The sequence below is a fragment of the Macaca nemestrina genome, chromosome 20 (genome assembly GCF_043159975.1).
Source record: "Macaca nemestrina isolate mMacNem1 chromosome 20, mMacNem.hap1, whole genome shotgun sequence".
NCBI classification, from domain to species: Eukaryota; Metazoa; Chordata; class Mammalia; order Primates; family Cercopithecidae; genus Macaca; species Macaca nemestrina.
In genome coordinates this window covers 46336485-46357819 of record NC_092144.1, presented here as the reverse complement: position 1 = coordinate 46357819, position 21335 = coordinate 46336485, and the positions used below count along the sequence as shown (strand labels likewise).

Here is a 21335-nt window from a genome sequence, read left to right as displayed (position 1 = left end):
CAGAGTTTATTATTCTTAACTTCTGCTGGTGAATGATCATCTTCATTATGATCATATTTACCGTTCATCCGTAAATGTAACTTTTTCATCATTCTAAGCAATAGAAAGGTGAAAAACATAATCCAAATTTATACATTCAAGACCAGCACATAATGTCAAATTTCAGATTGATCCATATTAAATTATATGTTCCTAGGGAAGATCCCCGATCTCTCTGTATTCAGTCCCTAATCATCTTCCTAATCTTAAAAACTCATAAAGCATGAGCTCCTGCCACATATCGAGAGTGAGCCCAGTCAAGACCAACTCCTGTCTTGTCTACCTGTGAACTTAGATCTAAAGAGAAGTTCAAAAGGTTTTCACGTGTCGTGCCATTTAACAACCTCCTCAACCTTATGAAATCAGGGAACTCTGCTTTTGTTAGATCAGTGTTCCTAGTCAAAGATGCTGACCCGATTGTTGAGTAAGTATGTAACTAAAGGTTAGATTAAAAAGACACACTTAGGGAAGACACTATCACTTATCAGAATGGGACAAACTAAGGAGCACATTCCTGAGTGAGGTCAGTTAGGAATGAAGCTTCAGGAGTAAGGAATACACACACATACTCTGTAAAAAAGTAAATGAAGAGAGCACAAAGAAACTCCAGTTTACCCGAGCCATGGTTTTTAGAGCTGCAAGAAATGATCAGTCCTCTTCTGGGTTCCTATCTTAGGAAAGCACAGAGTCTGGACAATGCAGAGCTAGGGAGGAGAAAGCAGAACCGTGAGACCAGGTGTTTTGCAAAGTAACAAATGATTCAGTTGGAATTATCTTTGTTGTTCTTTTCTTCCTGTTTCTCCCACTCCCAAAACACACACTAAGGGGGACAGATACATGTTGTGGTTCTTACCTTGATCAAACTCAATGCTTTCTATACACAAAAAGAAAATATAACAACGTCTCTACCACTTCTGAAATGAAACTCATAGGTAATAATAACACATCCATAGACGTCAAAAATGGAGATAATGAACAACTTAGTATTTCAATATATTTATGATCATACACAACTACATTAGAAGGCACAAATAATTAAATGCTTACGCTTACAATTACTTATAATGAAATTTAGACTTATAAAATGACAATATGTAACTAAGTATGGTCGACACATTTTATATTTGACATTTTGAAATAAAGGCTAAATATATGTGTGTTCATGTGTATGTATAGAATAAGTAGAAATGCATTATCTATAAATGGAGGTTTCTATACGTATTTGCCATGGGCAAGACAAATGTCACAGCTAGCATTGCCATCAATACTGTAACTTTTTGAAATGGTTAAAAAAAAACTCAGTCAATTTCTTAAGCAAAGTACAGCCTTTTTCTCAACCAAATCATGGTTGCATTCCTGGAAGATACAGCTAATAGTAAAACCATCCAATAACAGGCAAGTAGGTAAATTCAGCAAATTGAAGAAATCATGCACAAAAGCATTATGTAAGATATTCCAGACCCGGATAATTATAAACATACTTTTTCCAGGTATGGTTCTCAATTTTGCAAATCACAATTTTTTGTAATGCACTGATGGACAACTAAATCATAAGTTGGTAAACTACTGTCTACCAACTAGTTTTGTAAGTAAAGTTTTATTGGAATACGTCCACACTGATTCAGTTATGTAGTGCCTTTGGCTACTTTCACACTACAGCAGCAGAGCTGAAGAGTTGCAACAGAGACCATGTGGCCCACAAAGTCATGTGAAATGTCTAGCCCTTTACAGAAAAAGCTGGGTAATCTCTAACCTAGATCCGAGACCTCACTCCTTCAAAAGCTAGAAGTCGGCTGGGCGCAGTGGCTCGCGCCTGTAATCCCAGCACTTTGGGAGGCCTAGGCGGGGGGATCATGAGGTCAGGAGATTGAGACCAACCTGGCTAACACAGTGAAACCCCGTCTCTACTAAACATACAAAAAATTAGCCGGGTGTGGTGGCGTATGCCTGTAGTCCCAGCTACCCGGGAGGCTGACGCAGGGGAATGGCGTGAACCCAGGAGGTGGAGCTTGCAGTGAGCTGAGATCACGCCACTGCACTCCAGCCTGGGCGACAGAGTGAGACTCCGTCTCAAACAAACAAACAAACAAAAAAGCTAGAAGTCTTTACCCTCAACCCTGTTACTTTAACATTCAACAGTACCTAGATGTATTTCCAAAACACCCTCTAGGGAGAATAACTGCTCCTGCAGAGAGTCATTGATATAGGTATTCAATACATTTTTAATTGAAAATTCGACTTCTTCAACATATAGATTTCTGCAAGAGATACTTGTGCCCATCCTAACAACCTAAAAATAATTCAGATAAGATGAAAAATAATAATTTCTTTTAAATTCATTAGAGAGCTGAGGGCACAAATTTAAAAGACCTAAACTCCAAAAAAGTGCCAAGCTCTTTATTTAAAAACAATTTTTTTTTGAGACAGGGCCTTACTCTGTCACCTAAGCTGGAGTGCAGTGGCATGATCATAGCTTACTGTAACCCCTGAACTCCTAGGCTCAAGTAATCCTCCCAACCCAGCCTTCGAAGTAGCTAGGACTGCAGGCATGTGCCATCATACCCAGCTAATTTTTACTTTTTTTGTTGAGATGGGGTTTTGCTACATTGTCCAAGCTGGTCTTGAACTCCTGGCCTCAAGCAATCCTCCTGCTTCAGCCTCCCAAAGTGCTGAGATTATAGGTATGAGCCACCACATGTGGCCCTAAGCTCTTCTTAAGAGCCACATATGGATGCTGCCATCTATGGCAGAGCTTAAACTAAATTGTACCAATAATAGTGCAACCATTCCAATAAAAATACAGTATTAAGATAAAAACTCAAGTTCCAACTATATGCTCTTTACAAGAAGCACATTTTAAATATAAAGATGGGCCGAAAGTAAAATGGGAAGATACACCATACAAACACTAATCACAAGAAAGCTTGTATGCCTATATTAGTATAAGATAAAATAGACTTCAAGATAAAGAGAAATACTAGCAATAAGGAGGATCAACTCATCAAGAAGACAGCAATCCAAATGTAGAGATTTAACAACGAAGCTTCAAAATGTGTGAAGCAAAAATTGACAGAACTAAAGGAAGAAAGAGGCAAACCCACATTCAGAGTTGGGAATTTTAAGATCTTTTGCTCAGTAACTGATAGAACAAGTAGACAATAAAATCAATAACAATATAGAGGATTTATATACCACTATATCAAGTACCTTGGCCAAGTTGATAAATATCTATTAATAGAATACCACATCCACTTACCAAAATCTAAGCTGGGCTGAAGAGAACTGAGCTGCAAGGTGTTGGAATAAGTGATTAACACAACCAGCCTTTAATCACTTAGCAATCACTTAATATAAGAGGCTAACCCAGAGAAAGCGCTGAGTACTCCACTGTTTCACTCCCCCAACCCCAACCATGAAATAGCACCTGGAGAGGGTCAGAGAGGGTCAGGCAGATCAGTGCAAATGTGGATCAGTGCAGAAGTGAGTCATCTCACTGCTAAGGGAATGCAGAACAAAAGGCTCCTGTCATTCATTTTATGGACTGGGACCAGGGGACAAGAAGACACAGGAAGGGCTAAGAGTGAAAAAGTAGTGAGTACTGGCCGGGCACGGTGGCTCATGCCTGTAAGCAACCCCAGCACTTTGGGAGACCGAGGCAGGAGGATTGCTTGAGGCCAGAAGTTTGAGACCAGCCTGGGCAACATAGTAAGAATCTGTCTCTACAAAATAATAATAACAATAATAATAATAATAAAACATCAGCCAGGCATTGTGATGCAAACCTGTAGGCCTAGCTACTTGTGAGGCTGAGACAGGAGGATTGCTTGAACTGCCCAGGAGTTCAAGGCTGCAAAGAGCTATGATCACACCACTACACTCCAGTCTGGGTGACAGAGCAATACCCTGTCTCCAAAAATATGTTTTAAAAAAGAAAAGAAAAGAAAAAAGAAATAAAGAAAAAAATTAAAACTACCGAGTACTAAGAGTGGGAAAAAAAGTGTCTTCAAGGTTTCCCCTCTCCTCTAGATTAGGATGTCCTCTTGGCAGAGGCACCTGATAAAGAGGCCTCCTAATGGAGATGCCTGGGTTAGGAATGTAAACATGCATAACAGCATAGCTGGTCCAGGAGGCCTGAGTCCTGAACTGCAACTCCCTTTAGAGACTGTAATGCACTAGATGTGCACCAAGTCTGCTGCGGGGAGGCCAGCTTTCCCCTGTGTAACCTGCCAGGAATGACTTGGTGGAGCCTGAGGGCCCACACATAGGATTTTGGCAAGAGTCAGACTCTTCATTAACAACTGCGTATGGAAAGGTCATCAAAATAAACCAGATGCTGGGTCATAAAACGAGTATCAGTAAATATTTTAAAAACTGAATTATACAGAGAATATACTGTGGTCAGTGTCCACACATTATTAAATTACAAACTGGTAACAAGAATCTCCAAATATTTGGAAATTAAACATACTTCTAAATAACCCATGCAAAAAGACATTGGAAATATGCTGAACTGAGTGACAATAGAAACACATGTATCAGATTCTGTGAGCTGCAACAAAAGCAGTATTTAGAGGACAATTTATAGTATTAAATGCTTATGTTAGAAAAATGATTTAGGCTCCCACTTTGGGAAGCTGGAAGAAGAGGAGCAAATGAAGACCAAAGTAAGAAGAAAAGAAATAATAAAAATAAGCACAAAATCCACAATATAAAGTACATTACAATAGAGAATATCAACAAACTCAAAAATTGATTCTTTCAAAAGATTCATACAGTTTATAAACCCCTACCAAGTTTTCAAAAAAATATATTACCAAAGTACAGACTGGACCACAGATTTTTTAAGGCTTTAATTAAAAAGATAATACAATTCTATGCCAATAATTTTGGCAGTTTCAATGAGAAACACAAATTCCTTAAAACAAAAATTGCCAAAATTCACACAAGAAAAAACTGAAGTAAAAATCATCCCATGGATATTAAAGAAACTGAATGTGTAGAAACAAACAAACTGCCACAGAGAAGGCCCAGATGGCTTTACTGGTAAATTCTACCAACATTTAAGGCAGATATTCTTTCACAAATGTTTTCAGAAAACAGAAAACGGAGATAGCACTCTGTTCTACATCTTGAGGCCAAATAACCATAATACTAAAACCTCACAAAGATATTACATGAAAAAAAATTACAGTTCAATAGCCTCTAGGAAGACAGACATACAACAAAGTTATAAAGTATTACCAATCAAATCTATTTGACTTTGGAACCACAAGTATGTTTTCTATAACTATAATCACAAAATTAAATCAAAATGAAAAAAAAAATCTCTAAGAACCAAAAGCAAAATGAAACAAACTTATCTGTGCATACAAAGCTGGAAGGTTAAACATATAAAGGAAGTGATTATTTTCAGGAACTTTAAAATATAGTCATTTGACATTAGACCCAATATAACCTACAAACAAAATAACTATAAACTGTTTTTCAAAGTTGTCTTAAGAGTTTGTTATGTTATAACTTTATGAAGTTATGTCTTAGAGTTTTTCAGTAGTTATACTGTTATTAATATTGGCATTGTTAGTCTAAAACTAATATATATATATAACCTGAAATGATTAACACACACATATATCAATGAGAATCTTAGTATCATTAATCATTACGAATTAAGATTTTTCTCAGATTATAAAAGAAACACAAATATAAAATCAAAGATAGTGAGAAAAACTATAACCTTTTAATTCAATTGGAAATATCAGTATACACTCAGAATTTTTTTTCTCCTTCTAAAAAATTTGTATTTCACCAGCTCTGTTAAGGCTATAAGCAATGACAACTAGGAGCAATGAGAGTTCCTACTATCCTGGTTTTGACTTCTTAAAAGCACTTCTTATAAAAGGAACCAGGGCCCCATAAATAAGTGGCTGATTTTATGTTTGGGACAGGAAATTGTACAAAATAAGCCTAGAATACTCTGTCAGAACAGAAAGTCTGGAATCTGCCAAAGACTACTAGGGTCATGTCAAAAAGAATAAAAAGGAATCCAAAAGTAGACAAATCGGAGAGGGTAAACCTTCCACTTGCCATACATGGAACAATGTGAGCGTTAATAAGAACAGTTATTGTTACAGACCAAAACATAACAGATATGTTTTAATCCACAAGTTAATAATAATAGTTTAAAGGAAAAACATGGAATAAGCTTTGAGAGATGCTGAAAAATAATAAGAGAAAAACCAATCTTTTATTCTAGTTTTGTTTTTTTTTTTCTTTTTGCATAAACTATTCTTCAGGTAACCAAGAATACCTGACACTGATAAAGGATGGCTCCCTTTATAGATATATTCCAGCTCATAAATGCAGAAGAATTAGAATATCATTTTGTAACCCCTGATAAAATAACATATTCACATAAAGATATCAATAGCTGGTTGTTAACATCACATAAAGGAAAACAACCAAATACTATGCACCACTGCACCACTTCAGAGAAGGCACATCACTATGTATGATGGATTAGTGTTAAAAAAAAAAAAAAAAAAAAAAAAGCAAAAACGGGGCCAGGTGCGGTGGTTCACACCTATAATCCCAGCACTTTGGGAGGCCAAGGCTGGCAGATCATGAGGTCAGGAGATTGAGACCATCCTGGCCAACATGCTGAAACCCTGCCTCTACTAAAATACAAAAAATTAGCTGGGCATGGTGGGGCGTGCCTGTACTCCCAGCTACTCGGGAGGCTGAGGTAGGGGAATTGCTTGAACCCAGGAGGCGGAGGTTGCAGTGAGCCAAGATCACGCCGCTGCACTCCAGCCTGGCGACAGAGCAAGACTCTGTCTCAAGAAAAACAAACAAACAAACAAACCAAGCACAAACAAACAAAACTCTTAAACTTGATCAAGCCTTTAAAATTAAATACCGGTTTACAAGAAATACAGGGTCAGAGGAACATGTTAAATGACACCACAGACCAGCAATCAACAAAATCCAGAATATGGGTAACTCTACAGGAAATTTCTGTTTCTGGCACAAACAAACTGTAAGAAAGAAAAAGTGAAAGAACCCAGAGATTAGAAGAATATTTAAGAAACATACGTCATTATTACAACAAATAGACATTGCCTCGGTCTCCCAAAGTGCTGGGATTACAGGCATGAGCCACCACGCCTGGCTTTTTTCTTTTTAGCAGTAATGATACTATGTTTTTTTTTTTTAATTTAAAAGTTCTTACCTTTTACAGATATATATTAATATATTTAAGGATGAAATTATACATCTGAAATCCACTTTCAAGATAACCTAGGTGGCGCCCAAGATGGCCGAATAGGAACAGCTCCAGCCTCCAACTCCCAGCGTGAGCGACACAGAAGACGGGTGATTTCTGCATTTTCAACTGAGGTACTGGGTTCATCTCACTAGGGCATGTCGGACAGTTGATGCTGGTCCACTGGTGCAGCCTGACCAGTGAGAGCTGAAGCAGGGTGAGGCATTGCCTCACCTGGGAAGCGCAAGGGGGAAGGGAATTCCTTTTCCTAGCCAAGGGAAATTGAGACACACAACACCTGGAAAATCGGGTAACTCCCACCCTAATACTGCACTTTACCAAGGGTCTTAGCAAACGGCACACCAGGAGATTATATCCCACACCTGGCCCGGAGGGTCCCACCCCCACGGAGCCTTCGTCATTGCTAGCACAGCAGTCGGAGATCTAACTGCAAGGCAGCAGCGAGGCTGGGCGTGGGGGGAGGGGCGCACGCCATTGCTGAAGCTTAAGTAGATAAACAAAGCTGCCAAGAAGCTTGAATTGGGTGGAGCCCACTGCAGCTCAAGGAGGCCTGCCTGCCTCTGTAGACTCCACCTCTGGGGACAGAGCATAGCTAAACAAAAAGTAGCAGAAACCTTTGCAGATGAAAAAGTCCCTGTCTGACAGCTTTGAAGAGAGCAGTGGATCTCCCAGCACAGAGGTTGAGATCTGAGAATGGACAGACTGCCTGCTCAAGTGGGGCCCTGACCCCTGAGTAGCCTAACTGGGAGACATCCCCCACTAGGTGCAGACCGACACATCACACCTCACATGGCTGGGTACACCCTGAGACGAAGCTTCCAGAGCAGGAATCAGACAGCAACAGTCGCTGTTCAGCAATATTCTATCTTCTGCAGTCTCTGCTGCTGATACCCAGGCAAACAGCGTCTGGAATGTACCTCAAGCAAACTCCAACAGACCTGCAGCTAAGGGCCCTGACTGTTAGAAAGAAAACTAACAAACACAAAGGACACTCACACCAAAACCCCATCAGTACGTCATCATCATCAAAGACCAAAGGCAGATAAAACCACAAAGATGGGGAAAAAGCAGTGCAGAAAAGCTGGAAATTCAAAAAGTCAGAGTGCATCTCCCCCTCCAAAGGAATGCAGCTTGTCACCAGCAACGGAACAAAGCTAGACAGAGAATGACTTTGACGAGTTGAGAGAAGAAGGCTTCAGTCGATCAAACTTCTCAGAGCTGAAGGAGGAACTACGTAACCAGCGCAAAGAAACTAAAAACCTTGAAAAAAGAATGGATGAATGTATAACTAGAATAATTAATGCAGAGAAGACCTTAAAGGAACTGAGATGAAAACCATGACATGAGAACTATGTGACAAATGCACAAGCTTCAGTAACCGACTCCATCAACTAGAAGAAAGATTATCAGTGATTGAAGATCAAATGAATGATATGAAGCGAGAAGAGAAATGTAGAGAAAAGAGAGTAAAAAGAAATGAGCAAAGCCTCCAAGAAATATGGGATTATGTGAAAAGATCAAATCTACGTCTGATTGGTGTGCCTGAAAGTGACAGGGAAAATGGAACCAAGTTGGAAAACACTCTGCCAGGATATCATCCAGGAGAACTTCCCCAACCTAGTAAGGCAGGCCAACATTCAAATTCAGGAAATACAGAGAACCCACAAAGATACTCCTCAGGAAGAGCAACTCCAAGACACATAATTGTCAGATTCACCAAAGTTGAAATGAAGGAAAAAATGTTAAGGGCAGCCAGAGAGAAAGGTTGGGTTACCCACAAAGGGAAGCCATCAGACTAACAGCAGATTTCTTGGCAGAAACTCTCCAAGCCAGAAGAGAGTGGGGGCCAATATTCAACATTCTTAAAGAAAAGCATTTTCAACCCAGAATTTCATATCCAGCCAAACTAAGTTTCATAAGTGAAGGAGAAATAAAATCCTTTACAGACAAGCAAACGCTTAGAGATTTTGTCACCACCAGGCCTGCCCTACAAGAGATCCTGAAGGAAACACTAAACATGGAAAGGAACAACAGGTACCAGCCATTGCAAAAACATGTCAAAATGTAAAGTCCATTGATGCTAGGAAGAAATTGCATCAACTAACGAGCAAAATAACCAGCTAATATCACAATGACAGGATCAAGTTCACACATAACAATATTAACCTTAAATGTAAATGGACTAAATGGTCCAATTAAAAGACACAGACTGGCAAATTGGATAAAGAGTCAAGACCCATCACTTTGCTGTATTCAGGAGACCCATCTCACATGCAGAGACATACATAGGCTCAAAATAAAGGGATGGAGGAAGATCTACCAAACAAATGGAAAACAAAAAAAAAAGCAGGGGTTGCAATCCTAGTCTCTGATAAAACAGACTTTAAACCATCAAAGATCAAAAGAGACAAAGAAGGCCATTACGTAATGGTAAAGGGATCAATTCATCAGGAAGAGCTAACTATCCTAAATATATATGCACCCAATACAGGAGCACCCAGATTCATAAAGCAAGTCCTTAGAGACTTACAAAGAGACTTAGACTCCCATACAATAATAACGGGAGACTTTAACACCCCACTGTCAACATTAGACAGATCAACGAGACAGAAAGTTAACAAGGATATCCAGGAATTGAACTCAACTCTGCACCAAGCGGACCTAATACACATCTACAGAACTCTCTGCCCCAAATCAACAGAATATGCATTCTTCTCAGCACCACATCGCACTTATTCCAAAATTGACCACATAGTTGGAAGCAAAGCACTCCTCAGCAAATGCAAAAGAACAGAAATTATAACAAACTGTCTCTCAGACCACAGTGCAATCAAACTAGAACTCAGGACTAAGAAACTCAATCAAAACCGCTCAACTACATGGAAACTGAACAACCTGCTCCTGAATGACTACTGGATACATAACAAAATGAAGGCAGAAATAAAGATGTTCTTTGAAACCAATGAGAACAAAGATACAACATCCCAGAATCTCTGGGACACATTTAAAGCAGTATGTAGAGGGAAATTTATAGCACTAAATGCCCACAAGAGAAAGCAGAAAGATCTAAAACTGACATCCTAACATCACAATTAAAAGAACTAGAGAAGCAAGAGCAAACACATTCAAAAGCTAGCAGAAGGCAAGAAATAACTAAGATCAGAGAAGAACTGAAGGAGATAGAGACACAAAAATCCCTCCAAAAAATCAATGAATCCAGGAGCTGGTTTTTTGAAAAGATCAACAAAATTGACAGACCACTAGCAAGACTAATAAAGAAGAAAAGAGAGAAGAATCAAATAGACGCAATAAAAAATGATAAAGGGGATATCACCACCAACCCCACAGAAATACAAACTACCATCAGAGAATACTATAAACACCTCTACGCAAATAAACTAAAAAACCTAGAAGAAATGGATAATTTCCTGGACAGTTACACTCTCCCAAGACTAAACCAGGAAGAAGTTGAATCCCTGAATAGACCAATAGCAGGCTCGGAAATTGAGGCAATAATTAATAGCCTACCAACCAAAAAAAAGTCCAGGACCAGATGGATTCACAGCTAGAATTCTATCAGAAGTACAAGGAGGAGCTGGTACCATTCCTTCTGAAGCTATTTCAATCAATAGAAAAAAGAGGGAATCCTCCCTAACTCATTTTATGATACCAAAGCCTGGTACCTGATACCAAAGCCTGGCAGAGACACAACAAAAAAAGAGAATTTTAGACCAATATCCCTGATGAACATCGATGCAAAAATCCTCAATAAAATACTGGCAAACCGATTCCAGCAGCACATCAAAAAGCTTATCCACCATGATCAAGTGGGCTTCATCCCTGGGATGCAAGGCTGGTTCAACATATGCAAATCAATAAACATATCCAGCATATAAACAGAACCAAAGATAAAAACCACATGATTATCTTAATAGATGCAGAAAAGGCCTTTGACAAAATTCAACAGCCCTTCATGCTAAAAACTCTCAAAAATTCGGTATTGATGGAATGTATCTCAATAAGAGCTATTATGACAAACTCACAGCCAATATCATACTGAATGGGCAAAACCTGGAAGCATTCCCTCTGAAAACTGGCACAAGACAGGGATGCCCTCTCTCACCACTCCTATTCAACATAGTGTTGGAAGTTCTGGCTAGGGCAATCAGGCAAGAGAAAAAAATAAAGGGTATTCAGTTAGGAAAAGAAGAAGTCAAATTGTCCCTGTTTGCAGATGACATGATTGTATATTTGGAAAACCCCATCATCTCTGCCCAAAATCTCCTTAAGCTGTAAGCAACTTCAGCAAAGTCTCAGGATACAAAATCAATGTGCAAAAATCACAAGCATTCTTATACACCAGTAACAGACAGAGAGCCAAATCATGAATGAACTCCCATTCACAATAGCTTCAAAGAGAATAAAATACCTAGGAATCCAACTTACAAGGGATGTAAGGGACCTCTTCAAGGAGAACTACAAACCACTGCTCAGTGAAATAAAAGAGGACACAAACAAATGGAAGAACATACCATGCTCATGGATAGGAAGAATCAATATTGTGAAAATGGCCATACTGCCCAAGGTAATTTATAGATTCAATGCCATCCCCATTAAGCTACCAATGACTTTCTTCACAGAATTGGAAAAAACTGCTTTAAAGTTCATATGGAACCAAAAAAGACCCCACATTGCCAAGACAATCCTAAGCAAAAACAAAGCTGGAGGCATCACGCTACCTGACTTCAAACTATACAAGGCTACAGTAACCAAAACAGCATGGTACTGGTACCAAAACAGAGATATAGACCAATGGAACAGAACAGAGAGAGCCCTCAGAAATAATACCACACATCTACAGCCATCTGATCTTTGACAAACCTGACAAGAACAAGAAATGGGGAAAGGATTCCCTATTTAATAAATGGTGCTGGGAAAATTGGATAGCCATAAGTAGAAAGCTGAAACTGGATCCTTTCCTTACTCCTTATATGAAAATTAATTCAAGATGGATTAGAGACTTAAATGTTAGACCTAAAACCATAAAAACCCTAGAAGTAAACCTAGGTAATACCATTCAGGACATAGGCATGGGCAAGGACTTCATGTCTAAAACACCAAAAGCAATGGCAACGAAAGTGAAAATTGACAAATGGGATCTAATTAAACTAAAGAGCTTCTGCACAGCAAAAGGAACTCAAACAAATATACAAGAAAAAAACAAACAGCCCCATCAAAAAGTGGGCAAAGGATATGAACAGACACTTCTCAAAAGAAGACATTCATACAGCCAACAGACACATGAAAAAATGCTCATCATCACTCGCCATCAGAGAAATGCAAATCAAAACCACAATGAGATACCATCTCACACCAGTTAGAATGGCAATCATTAAAAAGTCAGGAAACAACAGGTGCTGGAGAGGATGTGGAGAAATAGGAACACTTTTACACTGTTGGTGGAACTGTAAATTAGTTCAACCATTGTGGAAAACAGTGTGGCAATTCCTCAAGGATCTAGAACTAGAAATACCATTTGACCCAGCCATCCCATTACTGGGTATATACCCAAAGGATTATAAATCATGCTGCTATAAAGACACATGCACAAGTATGTTTATTGCAGCACTGTTCACAATAGGAAAGACTTGGAATCAACCCAAATGTTCATCAGTGACAGACTGGAATAAGAAAATGTGGCACATATACACCATGGAATACTATGCAGCCACAAAAAAGGATGAGTTTGTGCCGGGCGCGGTGGCTCAAGCCTGTAATCCCAGCACTTTGGGAGGCCGAGACGGGCGGATCACGAGGTCAGGAGATCAAGACCATCCTGGCTAACACGGTGAAACCCCGTCTCTACTAAAAAATACAAAAAACTAGCCGGGCGAGGTGGCGGGCGCCTGTAGTCCCAGCTACACGGGAGGCTGAGGCAGGAGAATGGCGTGAACCCAGGAGGCGGAGCTTGCAGTGAGCCGAGATCCCGCCACTGCACTCCAGCCCGGGCGACAGAGGAGACTCCGTCTCACAAAAAAAAAAAAAAAAAAAAAAAAAAAGGATGAGTTTGTGTCCTTTGTAGGGACATGAATGCAGCTAGAAACCATCATTCGCAGCAAACTATCGCAAGAACAGAAAACCAAACACTGCATGTTCTCACTCATAGGTAGAAATTGAACAATGAGATCACTTGGACACAGGAAGGTGAACATCACACACCAGGGCCTATTGTGGGAAAGGCCACCGTGACCTATTCACCCTCCACTTCCCGTCTCAGAATCTAAACGTGGTCACCTTCGAGTAGAGAGGCCTGCCCACCCACCGTGGGCAGTGCCACCCGCAGATGACACACGCTCTCCACCACCTAACGCAAACCATGAGAATTTGCAACAGGGGAGGAAAAAAGAATCAAAACTTCCAAGGCCCTGCTTTTTTTCTTAAAAGTACTTTAAAAAGGAAATTTGTTTGTATTTTTTATTTACATTTTATATTTTTGTACATATTTTGTTAAGGTCAGCCATTTTTAATGATCTCAGATGACCAAACCAGCCTTTGGAGCATTCTCTGTCCTACTTCTGTCTTTACTTGTGGTATGACCATGTTCATTATAATCTCAAAGGAGAAAAAAAAACCTTGTTAAAAAAACAAAAATGACAACAGAAAAACAATCTTATTCTGAGCATTCCAGTAACTTTTTTGTGTATGTACTTAGCTGTACTATAAGCAGTTGGTTTGTATGAGATGGTTAAAAAGGCCAAAGATAAAAGGTTTCTTTTTTTTCCTTTTTTGTCTATGAAGTTGCTGTTTATTTTTTTTGGCCTGTTTAATGTATGTGTGAAACAATATTGTCCAACAATAAACAGGAATTTTATTTTGCTGAGTTGTTCTAACAAATAAAATAAAATAAAATAACCTATGTTGTTTTTTAAAGGGGGGTGTGGGAGAGGTGGGAGAAGAAATAGGGGTATAGATGAAACATGTTTAGCCATAAATTGATATGTGTTGAAGTTGAGTGATGGGTAGGGTATATGGGATACATGACACTACACTTACTTCTGCATGTTTTAACTTTTTCCATAATAAGTTAAAGAAAAAGACTTGAAGAATGGACTCTATATATGAACGATTCATTCCAGAGGATGGTTTTTCCAGTCATTGTTATTTTCTCCTTTGTGTCTTTCTTTTTGTATTTTCTAAATCATGTTGGCATGATTTAGAAACTACTTTGATATCAGAAAACAAAGAAAGCAGCCTCCTGAAACTCTAAACAAGGACATGTAATAGTTTTAAAAACAAAAGATTCTCACTAAATTTGGAGAATAAAAGAATATTTAACAGCACATACTCGTAGACAATTTTTTAAAAGTTAGGTAATGGAGGAAAACGTTAGAAAGGAGAAAAATGAAGAACTGTACCAACTTTATTATGACACAGAGTTGCAATTTATGCAGAACTTACAAAAATAAACTAAAAGTAGGCCACTTCTACAAACTTGCCCCAAATATAAACTTCCACAGATAGAAACAACATATAGTTATTAATTGCTACATTATGTAATGGTAAAATACTAGAAAAAAAAAATGGCCATCCATTAGAGACAGGCTGAATAACTATTCTACCCACACAAGAGAACATACAGCTATAAAAATAAATGAGGAAGACCTTTATAGGCTCCTATAGAGTTATCTCCAGGATACAGTAATGTGTGAAAAAGAAAAAAGGTACAGAATGGAGTACATAGAATATTCCTTTTAATTAACAATAAAAATTGCATACATACACATATACATAAACACATATATCATTTAAAAGAAAAATAAAAGTAAAAACCAATGAGAAATACAGGTAGTTATCTATAGAGGGAAGAAGGAAGCAGGTAGAGGGGACAGAAATGGACACTAGACTTCCTCAAATTCATCTTATTCTGTTTTGATTTTGGATATATGTTATGTAATTTTAAAACAAAATTAAATCATAGTGGGAGAAAAGCAATCCATAAACATGAAAAGCAATATAAAACAAATGAGCCTAACTGCATTTCCAGTTGGCAGCTTAACCATATGAGAAGTATTATTTTAGGTGACTTTTAAACACAGTAATTTGATTATAGATCCCTAGTGGGCTATATCCTATCAAACTCCAACAGGACTTTATATTGTTTTTCTATATTCATATGGTTGGTAAAAATATTGGTATTGTTATTTTGAAGCTCTTTGTTTCAACCCAAGAGAAGGCAGAAAAGTGAGAACAGGAAATAAAGAACAGATGGGATAAATATAAAACAAATGGCAAAATGATAGATTTGAACCAAACCATATCAGTAATCACACTAAATATAAATGGACTAAATACTCCAATTAAAAGATGGAAATTGCTGGTTTGGTGTGGTTGTTCATGTCTAAAATCCCAGAAATTTGGGAGGCCGAGGCAGGCAGATCACCTGAATTCAGGAGTTTGAGACCAGCCTGGCCAACATGGCAAAACCTTGTCTCTACGAAAAGTACAAAAACAGTAGCTGCGTGTGGTGGTGCACACCTGTAATCCCAGCTACTTAAGAGGCTGAGGCAGGAGAACCACTTGAACACAGGAGGAGGAGGTTGCAGTGAGCCGAGATGGCGCCACTGCACTCCAGCCTGGGTGACAGAGTGAGACTCTGTCCCAAAAAAAAAAAAGATGGAGATTGCAAAGTTGAATAAAAACATAGACCCAAATACATGCTGCCTATAAGAAATACACTTGAAATATTAAAACACAAGCAGGTTAAAAAGGATAGAAAAAGATATACAATGCCAATATTAATGAAAAGAAAGCTGGAATGTCTACATTAAATTTCAAGCAAAGTAGATGTTTGGAGCAAAGAATATGAGGGATAAGGAAGACCATTTCCTAATGATAAAGGGGTCAATTCACCAGTAGGATGTAAAAATCTAAAACCTTTCTATACCTAATAATAGAGCATCAAAATACATGAAGTAGGCCAGGCATGGTGTCTCACACCTGTTAATCCCTGCACTTTGGGAGGCCGAGGTGGGCAGATCACCTGAGATCAGAAGTTCGAGACCAGCCTGGCCAATATGGTGAAACCCTATCTCTACTAAAAAAAAATACAAAACTTAGCTGGGCATGGTCGTGCCCGCCTGTAATCCCAGCTACTTGGGAGGCTGAGGTAGGAGAATCACTTGAACCTGGGAGGTGGAGGTTGCAGTGAGCCGAGATCATGCCACTGCACTCCAGCCTGGGTGACAAAGCAAGACTCTGTCTCAAAAAAACAAACAAAAAAATACATGAAGCAGAAACTGAAAGAAACTACAAGGAGAAAAATCCAACAAACAAAAAATCAGTAAAGATATGGAAGATTTAAAAAAATACTATCAACCTACCTGACCTAGTTGACATTTACAGAACATTCCACCCAACAACCACAGAATATAGTCTTTTCAAGTGCACATGAAACATTTACTAAGATGCATCAAATTCTGGGTCATAAAACAAATCTTAATAAATTTAAAAGGATTCAAATCATACAAAGCATATTCTGTGAACACAATGTAACGAAATTAGAAATCAGTAACAAAAGATCTCTAGAAGATCCTCAAAATACTTGAAAACACGACAAATCAAAATAACCTATAAGTCAAGAAATCAAAAGGGCAAATTAGAAAGGATTTTTTATTTTTTTGAGACAGAGTCTCGCTCTGTTGCCCAGGCTGGAGTGCAGTGGCTGGATCTCAGCTCACTGCAAGCTCTGCCTCCTGGGTTTACACCATTCTCCTGCCTCAGCCTCCCAAGTAGCTGGGACTACAGGTGCCCGCCACCTCACCCGGGTAGATTTTTGTATTTTTTTAGTAGAGACGGGGTTTCACCGTGTTAGCCAGGATGGTCTCGATCTCCTGACCTCGTGATCCGTCCATCTCGGCCTCCCAAAGTGCTCGGATTACAGGCTTGAGCCACCGCAACCGGCCCTAGAAAGGATTTTTGAACTGAAGGTAGAATAAATGAAACAAGATTGGAAAGTAATCGCTTTTTTTTTTTTTTTTTTTTTTTTTTTTTGAGACAGAGTCTCGCTCTGAGGTCCAGGCTGGAGTGCAGTGGCGCAATCTCGGCTCACTGCAAGCTCTGCCTCCCAGGTTCACGCGATTCTCCTGCCTCAGCCTCCGGAGTAGCTGGGACTGGAGGCACCCACCACCACGCCCGGCTTTTTTTTTTTTTTTTTTTTTTTTTTGTATTTTTAGTAGAGACGGGGTTTCACCTTGTTAGCCAGGATGGTTTCGATCTCCTAACCTCATTCCATCCTCCTCGGCCTCCCAAAGTACTGGGATTACAGGCATGAGCCACCGCACCAGGCCGTGATCGTTTTTAAGCTAGGAATATTCATTATACTTTTATGTACATTTGAAACTTTCCATAAAAAGTTAAAAAACCAAAATGGTGCTGTATCAGAAATAACACAATAGAGCTCTTTCCCTTTTCAAATAACACAATGGAGCTATTTCCCTCTTTCCCTTTTTAAATCCATGAGTCTCGAATCCATTCTTCCTAAACTTAACCACTATTGAGATGTATCTATCCCAATTAATGGCACATTTTCTTTGCTCTCAATCTACCAAAAATTGCCTTGCCCCTCTATCATGTGAGAAGGCAGGAAATTTCAAAAAGAAAACGAAGATGTCTATGTCCTGTAATAACAAATGTATTTCAGGAAACAAAGAGGAAATACTCACCTTGGACATTGCTACTGAAACAGCCATTCTTTCTCCTCTGGGCTCTACTCTCAGAAAAAGAAAAATGGAATGAGATATTATGCCTTTCTTGGGGAATATGCTAAATTATAACATATCCTCTTCCTCCATCCTCAATCTCATTTAACATAAAGAAAAGTCAGGAGGACACTAGAACAGGTCCTTCTACCTTCTGTATCAGAAAGAAGGGCCAGGTCACAGCTGTCTTAGGCTTGAATTTATTTCTGGATTCAAAGCTGTACACTGGAGACAGCCCTGCAGTGGAGTGCTTCAGGTTCAGAACTGGGTTGCTGTCTCCTAAAGCACTCCCTCTGAAACTTTTCCCACGCCTGGAATCCCATTACATTTCCAGTGGTCTTTTTATTTATTTATATATATATTTTTGAGACTGAGTTTTGCTCTTGTTATCCAGGCTGGAGTGCAGTGGCATGATCTTGGCTCACTGCAACCTCCACCTCCCGGGTTTAAGCAAGTCTCCTGCCTCAGCCTCCTAAGTAGCTGGGATTACGGGCATGCGCCACCACACCCGGCTAATTTTGTATTTTTAGTAGAGACAGGGTTTCACCATGTTGGTCAGGCTGGTCTCGAACTCCCGACCTCAGGTGATCCACCCGCCTCCGCCTCCCAAAGTGCTGGGATTACAGATGTGAGCCACCACGCCCAGCATCCAGTGGCTGTCTTGAAGGTATTATCAGCCCTAAAATTCTCATCCCAAGACCAGGTCTGTGGCTCGCAAATAACTCCTGTTCTTCACTCAGGTGTCCAAATGTCTGACTTCCTTATTTCTTGCCACTTCCTTGCATCCAATCCCCTTAAGGCTATAAGGCAAGAGGACGCAGGGAAGAAGTCGTGAACCCATAACTACATTTCCCAAGGTGAACCGAGGATGGATACAGAAATAAAGCAATACAAGCTATGTATGAAAGGGCAACCACTGTGGTCAAAACAAAAAGTCCTTAAGTCCTCAGAGCCACATGGGAGGAGCACAGAGCCACATGGGACTCATAATCCATAGGCCGACCTCAGCCCCAAATGAACCCCAGAAATACCAAAAAGAAATTTACTTCTGTACTGAACTAAACCCCCATAAGGTCACAGACTATACAAATGGCCATATAAAGTCACACATAATCACATTTCCACAGTCACACAGCTAGAGGCACAATCACCCAATTATGCTACATTGTTAGACCACCTCGTGTCAAACAAAATCCCTTTAAGTCAAGGCATATAATTACATCCAAGCACCTTGTCAGAGACACCGCCAAAAACAACCTTTCAAAGCTGCAATTTTAGTCTCTTTACAGAGTCAGGAAAACAGCACACACAACCCCACAGTCACACACAATCAGTCACCCAACCAAGTACCAGATCAGGGAAACACGCGGTCACAAACACCGTGTCACAGCAACACTGTCACACACCTTAAATTTACTGGCAAATCCGTCACACGATATCAGGTTTATACACAAACTCAAAGTGACACAAGCACATCCAAACACTCTTGTCACAACTGTCACACACTTCATAGTCACAGGCAAACTCCAATTATACACGCGGCACACACACAATCACAGTCACGTAAGTATATCCCAGCCAGGTAAGCAGTCACAAACACCCTCAGAGTCACAAACAACTCACAGTCACACAAATGCTCATACACAAAACCACAGCCACACACGTCCAGTGTATGCACAGGCAGTCGCCAATACCAGGTAGGCTGTAGCCTGCACACAAAACCGGAGACACGGCCACACGAGTAACCCCAGCGACGCTTTCTCCGCGCATGTCCGCTCTGACACCCCGGACACTCCTACCTTGACAGAGATGCAGTTAGGGTCCAAGATCTGGCGCCCGGGTTCCAAGCCCGATTTCGGGTTCGCCAGCCCAGCAGGTGCGGAGCCAAGCTCCTCCACAGACGCGGCCCTCTCCCCACGCGAGGCCTCCAAATCTCGCAAACTAACGGAAATGAAGCCGCGCTCCGGACGCGGTGCCTCTGGGAAATGTAGTCCAGTGCTCTGGACACGGTGCCTCTGGGAAATGTAGTCCAGCGCTCTGGACACGGTGCCTCTGGGAAATGTAGTCCGGCACTCTGGACACGGTGCCTCTGGGAAATGTAGTCCAGCGCCTGGCTGGCCGGCCGGCCAGGACGTGAGGAGGCCCGGGCGGCTCACCTCTCGCGGGCTAGTGGACTCGGCCTGCCGCGCCCCAGAGGTTTCTGGGAGTGCCCCCCCGCCCACGTTTGGTGCGCAGGCGTTAGGCGCTCAGGGCCTGCCAGAGCGAGCTCTGAGTGGTTCCGGGGTCTACCCCTGGCAGGAGAGAGGGTGGGACCGGCCGTCCAGGCAGGTGCGAGGCAGGAGCCGGGGCCGGTGCGGGGACCCGCTGGAACCTCGGATTTGCAGAGGATCGTCTGTGTGCCCTGCCAGGCCCTTGGGGGGTGTGTGCGTGTGTGTGACAATGGGAGATGCCGGGTGGACCGAGAGTCTTTCCGTGACCGGGTGTGTATGGTTGTTTCTGCCTGTGTGTGATTCTTCCTGCTGTGGGGTGTGAGGTGATTTGTACTTTAAGCTGCGTAGTAATGGGATTTTATCACTGTGTAGAATCGTCTGACAGTAAGACGATTCTACACAGCTCTCTACCATGGTTTGCTTATGAAGGGTATCTGCATGTATATCTGCTTTTTTGTGTGTGTCCGTAATTGACTGGTGATTTGTGTTATATAAACGTGCTTTTCTTGTGCTTGTATTTCAGTGTCTGTAAGGGTGCCAAAAGCAAATGAGCTGTGTGTGATCGCGTGTGCCAATGAAAATACTATGGCCAGGTTATTTCTTCCTTAAGTAGTAATGTAATCTGGAAAAGATAATCAATTTATCTGACAAGTGATTTAGACATGATTTTTCTATTGGATCAAATATATGTGTTATGGGGAAGAATCCAAAATTAACGTAGTTTTTTCTTTGTTTTTAGAAAGATTATTGCAAAACCAGTCCTAGGGTAAACTGCCTTTTCCTCTGCCACAGTAGGCCAAAAGTAGATATCCATTATTTTCTAATTAGAGGGTAAAGTTTCTGCTATTACTGGGTAAGGTTGAGAGGCCATCAACTAATAAAACAATAAAATTATGTTATACATAAGAAGAGTGAATTTTAGGACAGTACAGCACTAGTCAGATTTCCCAAATTCTAGGTCAAACACTTCATTTTCTGATGAGAAAACCTTGATTGGCAGAAAGTAACTTAAGGCTGTAGTTTGTTGGTAAACCTGAACTTATTTTT

General features: G+C 40.3%; 1 protein-coding gene across 5 annotated transcripts in view; it reads right to left on the bottom strand.

The window, feature by feature from the left end:
- Window positions 1-20266, bottom strand: part of LOC105495446 (zinc finger protein 420) — a 44880-nt gene extending 24614 nt beyond the window's left edge. Inside the window, exons 1-4 of one of the 5 annotated variants that reach the window (XM_071086480.1) lie at window positions 19878-20258; window positions 18043-18086; window positions 17217-17283; window positions 655-743 (exon numbers count right to left, since the gene is read on the bottom strand). In XM_071086480.1, coding sequence (XP_070942581.1) covers window positions 655-663 — 9 coding nt within the window. In that variant the 5' untranslated portion in view covers window positions 664-743; window positions 17217-17283; window positions 18043-18086; window positions 19878-20258. Of the gene's footprint in view, window positions 1-654; window positions 9481-17216; window positions 17284-18042; window positions 18087-19877 lie in introns of those variants that run through there. The other 4 variants (XM_011765020.3, XM_011765018.3, XM_071086482.1 and 1 more) reach the window with 4 other exon arrangements.
- Window positions 20267-21335: the final 1069 nt, after the last annotated feature.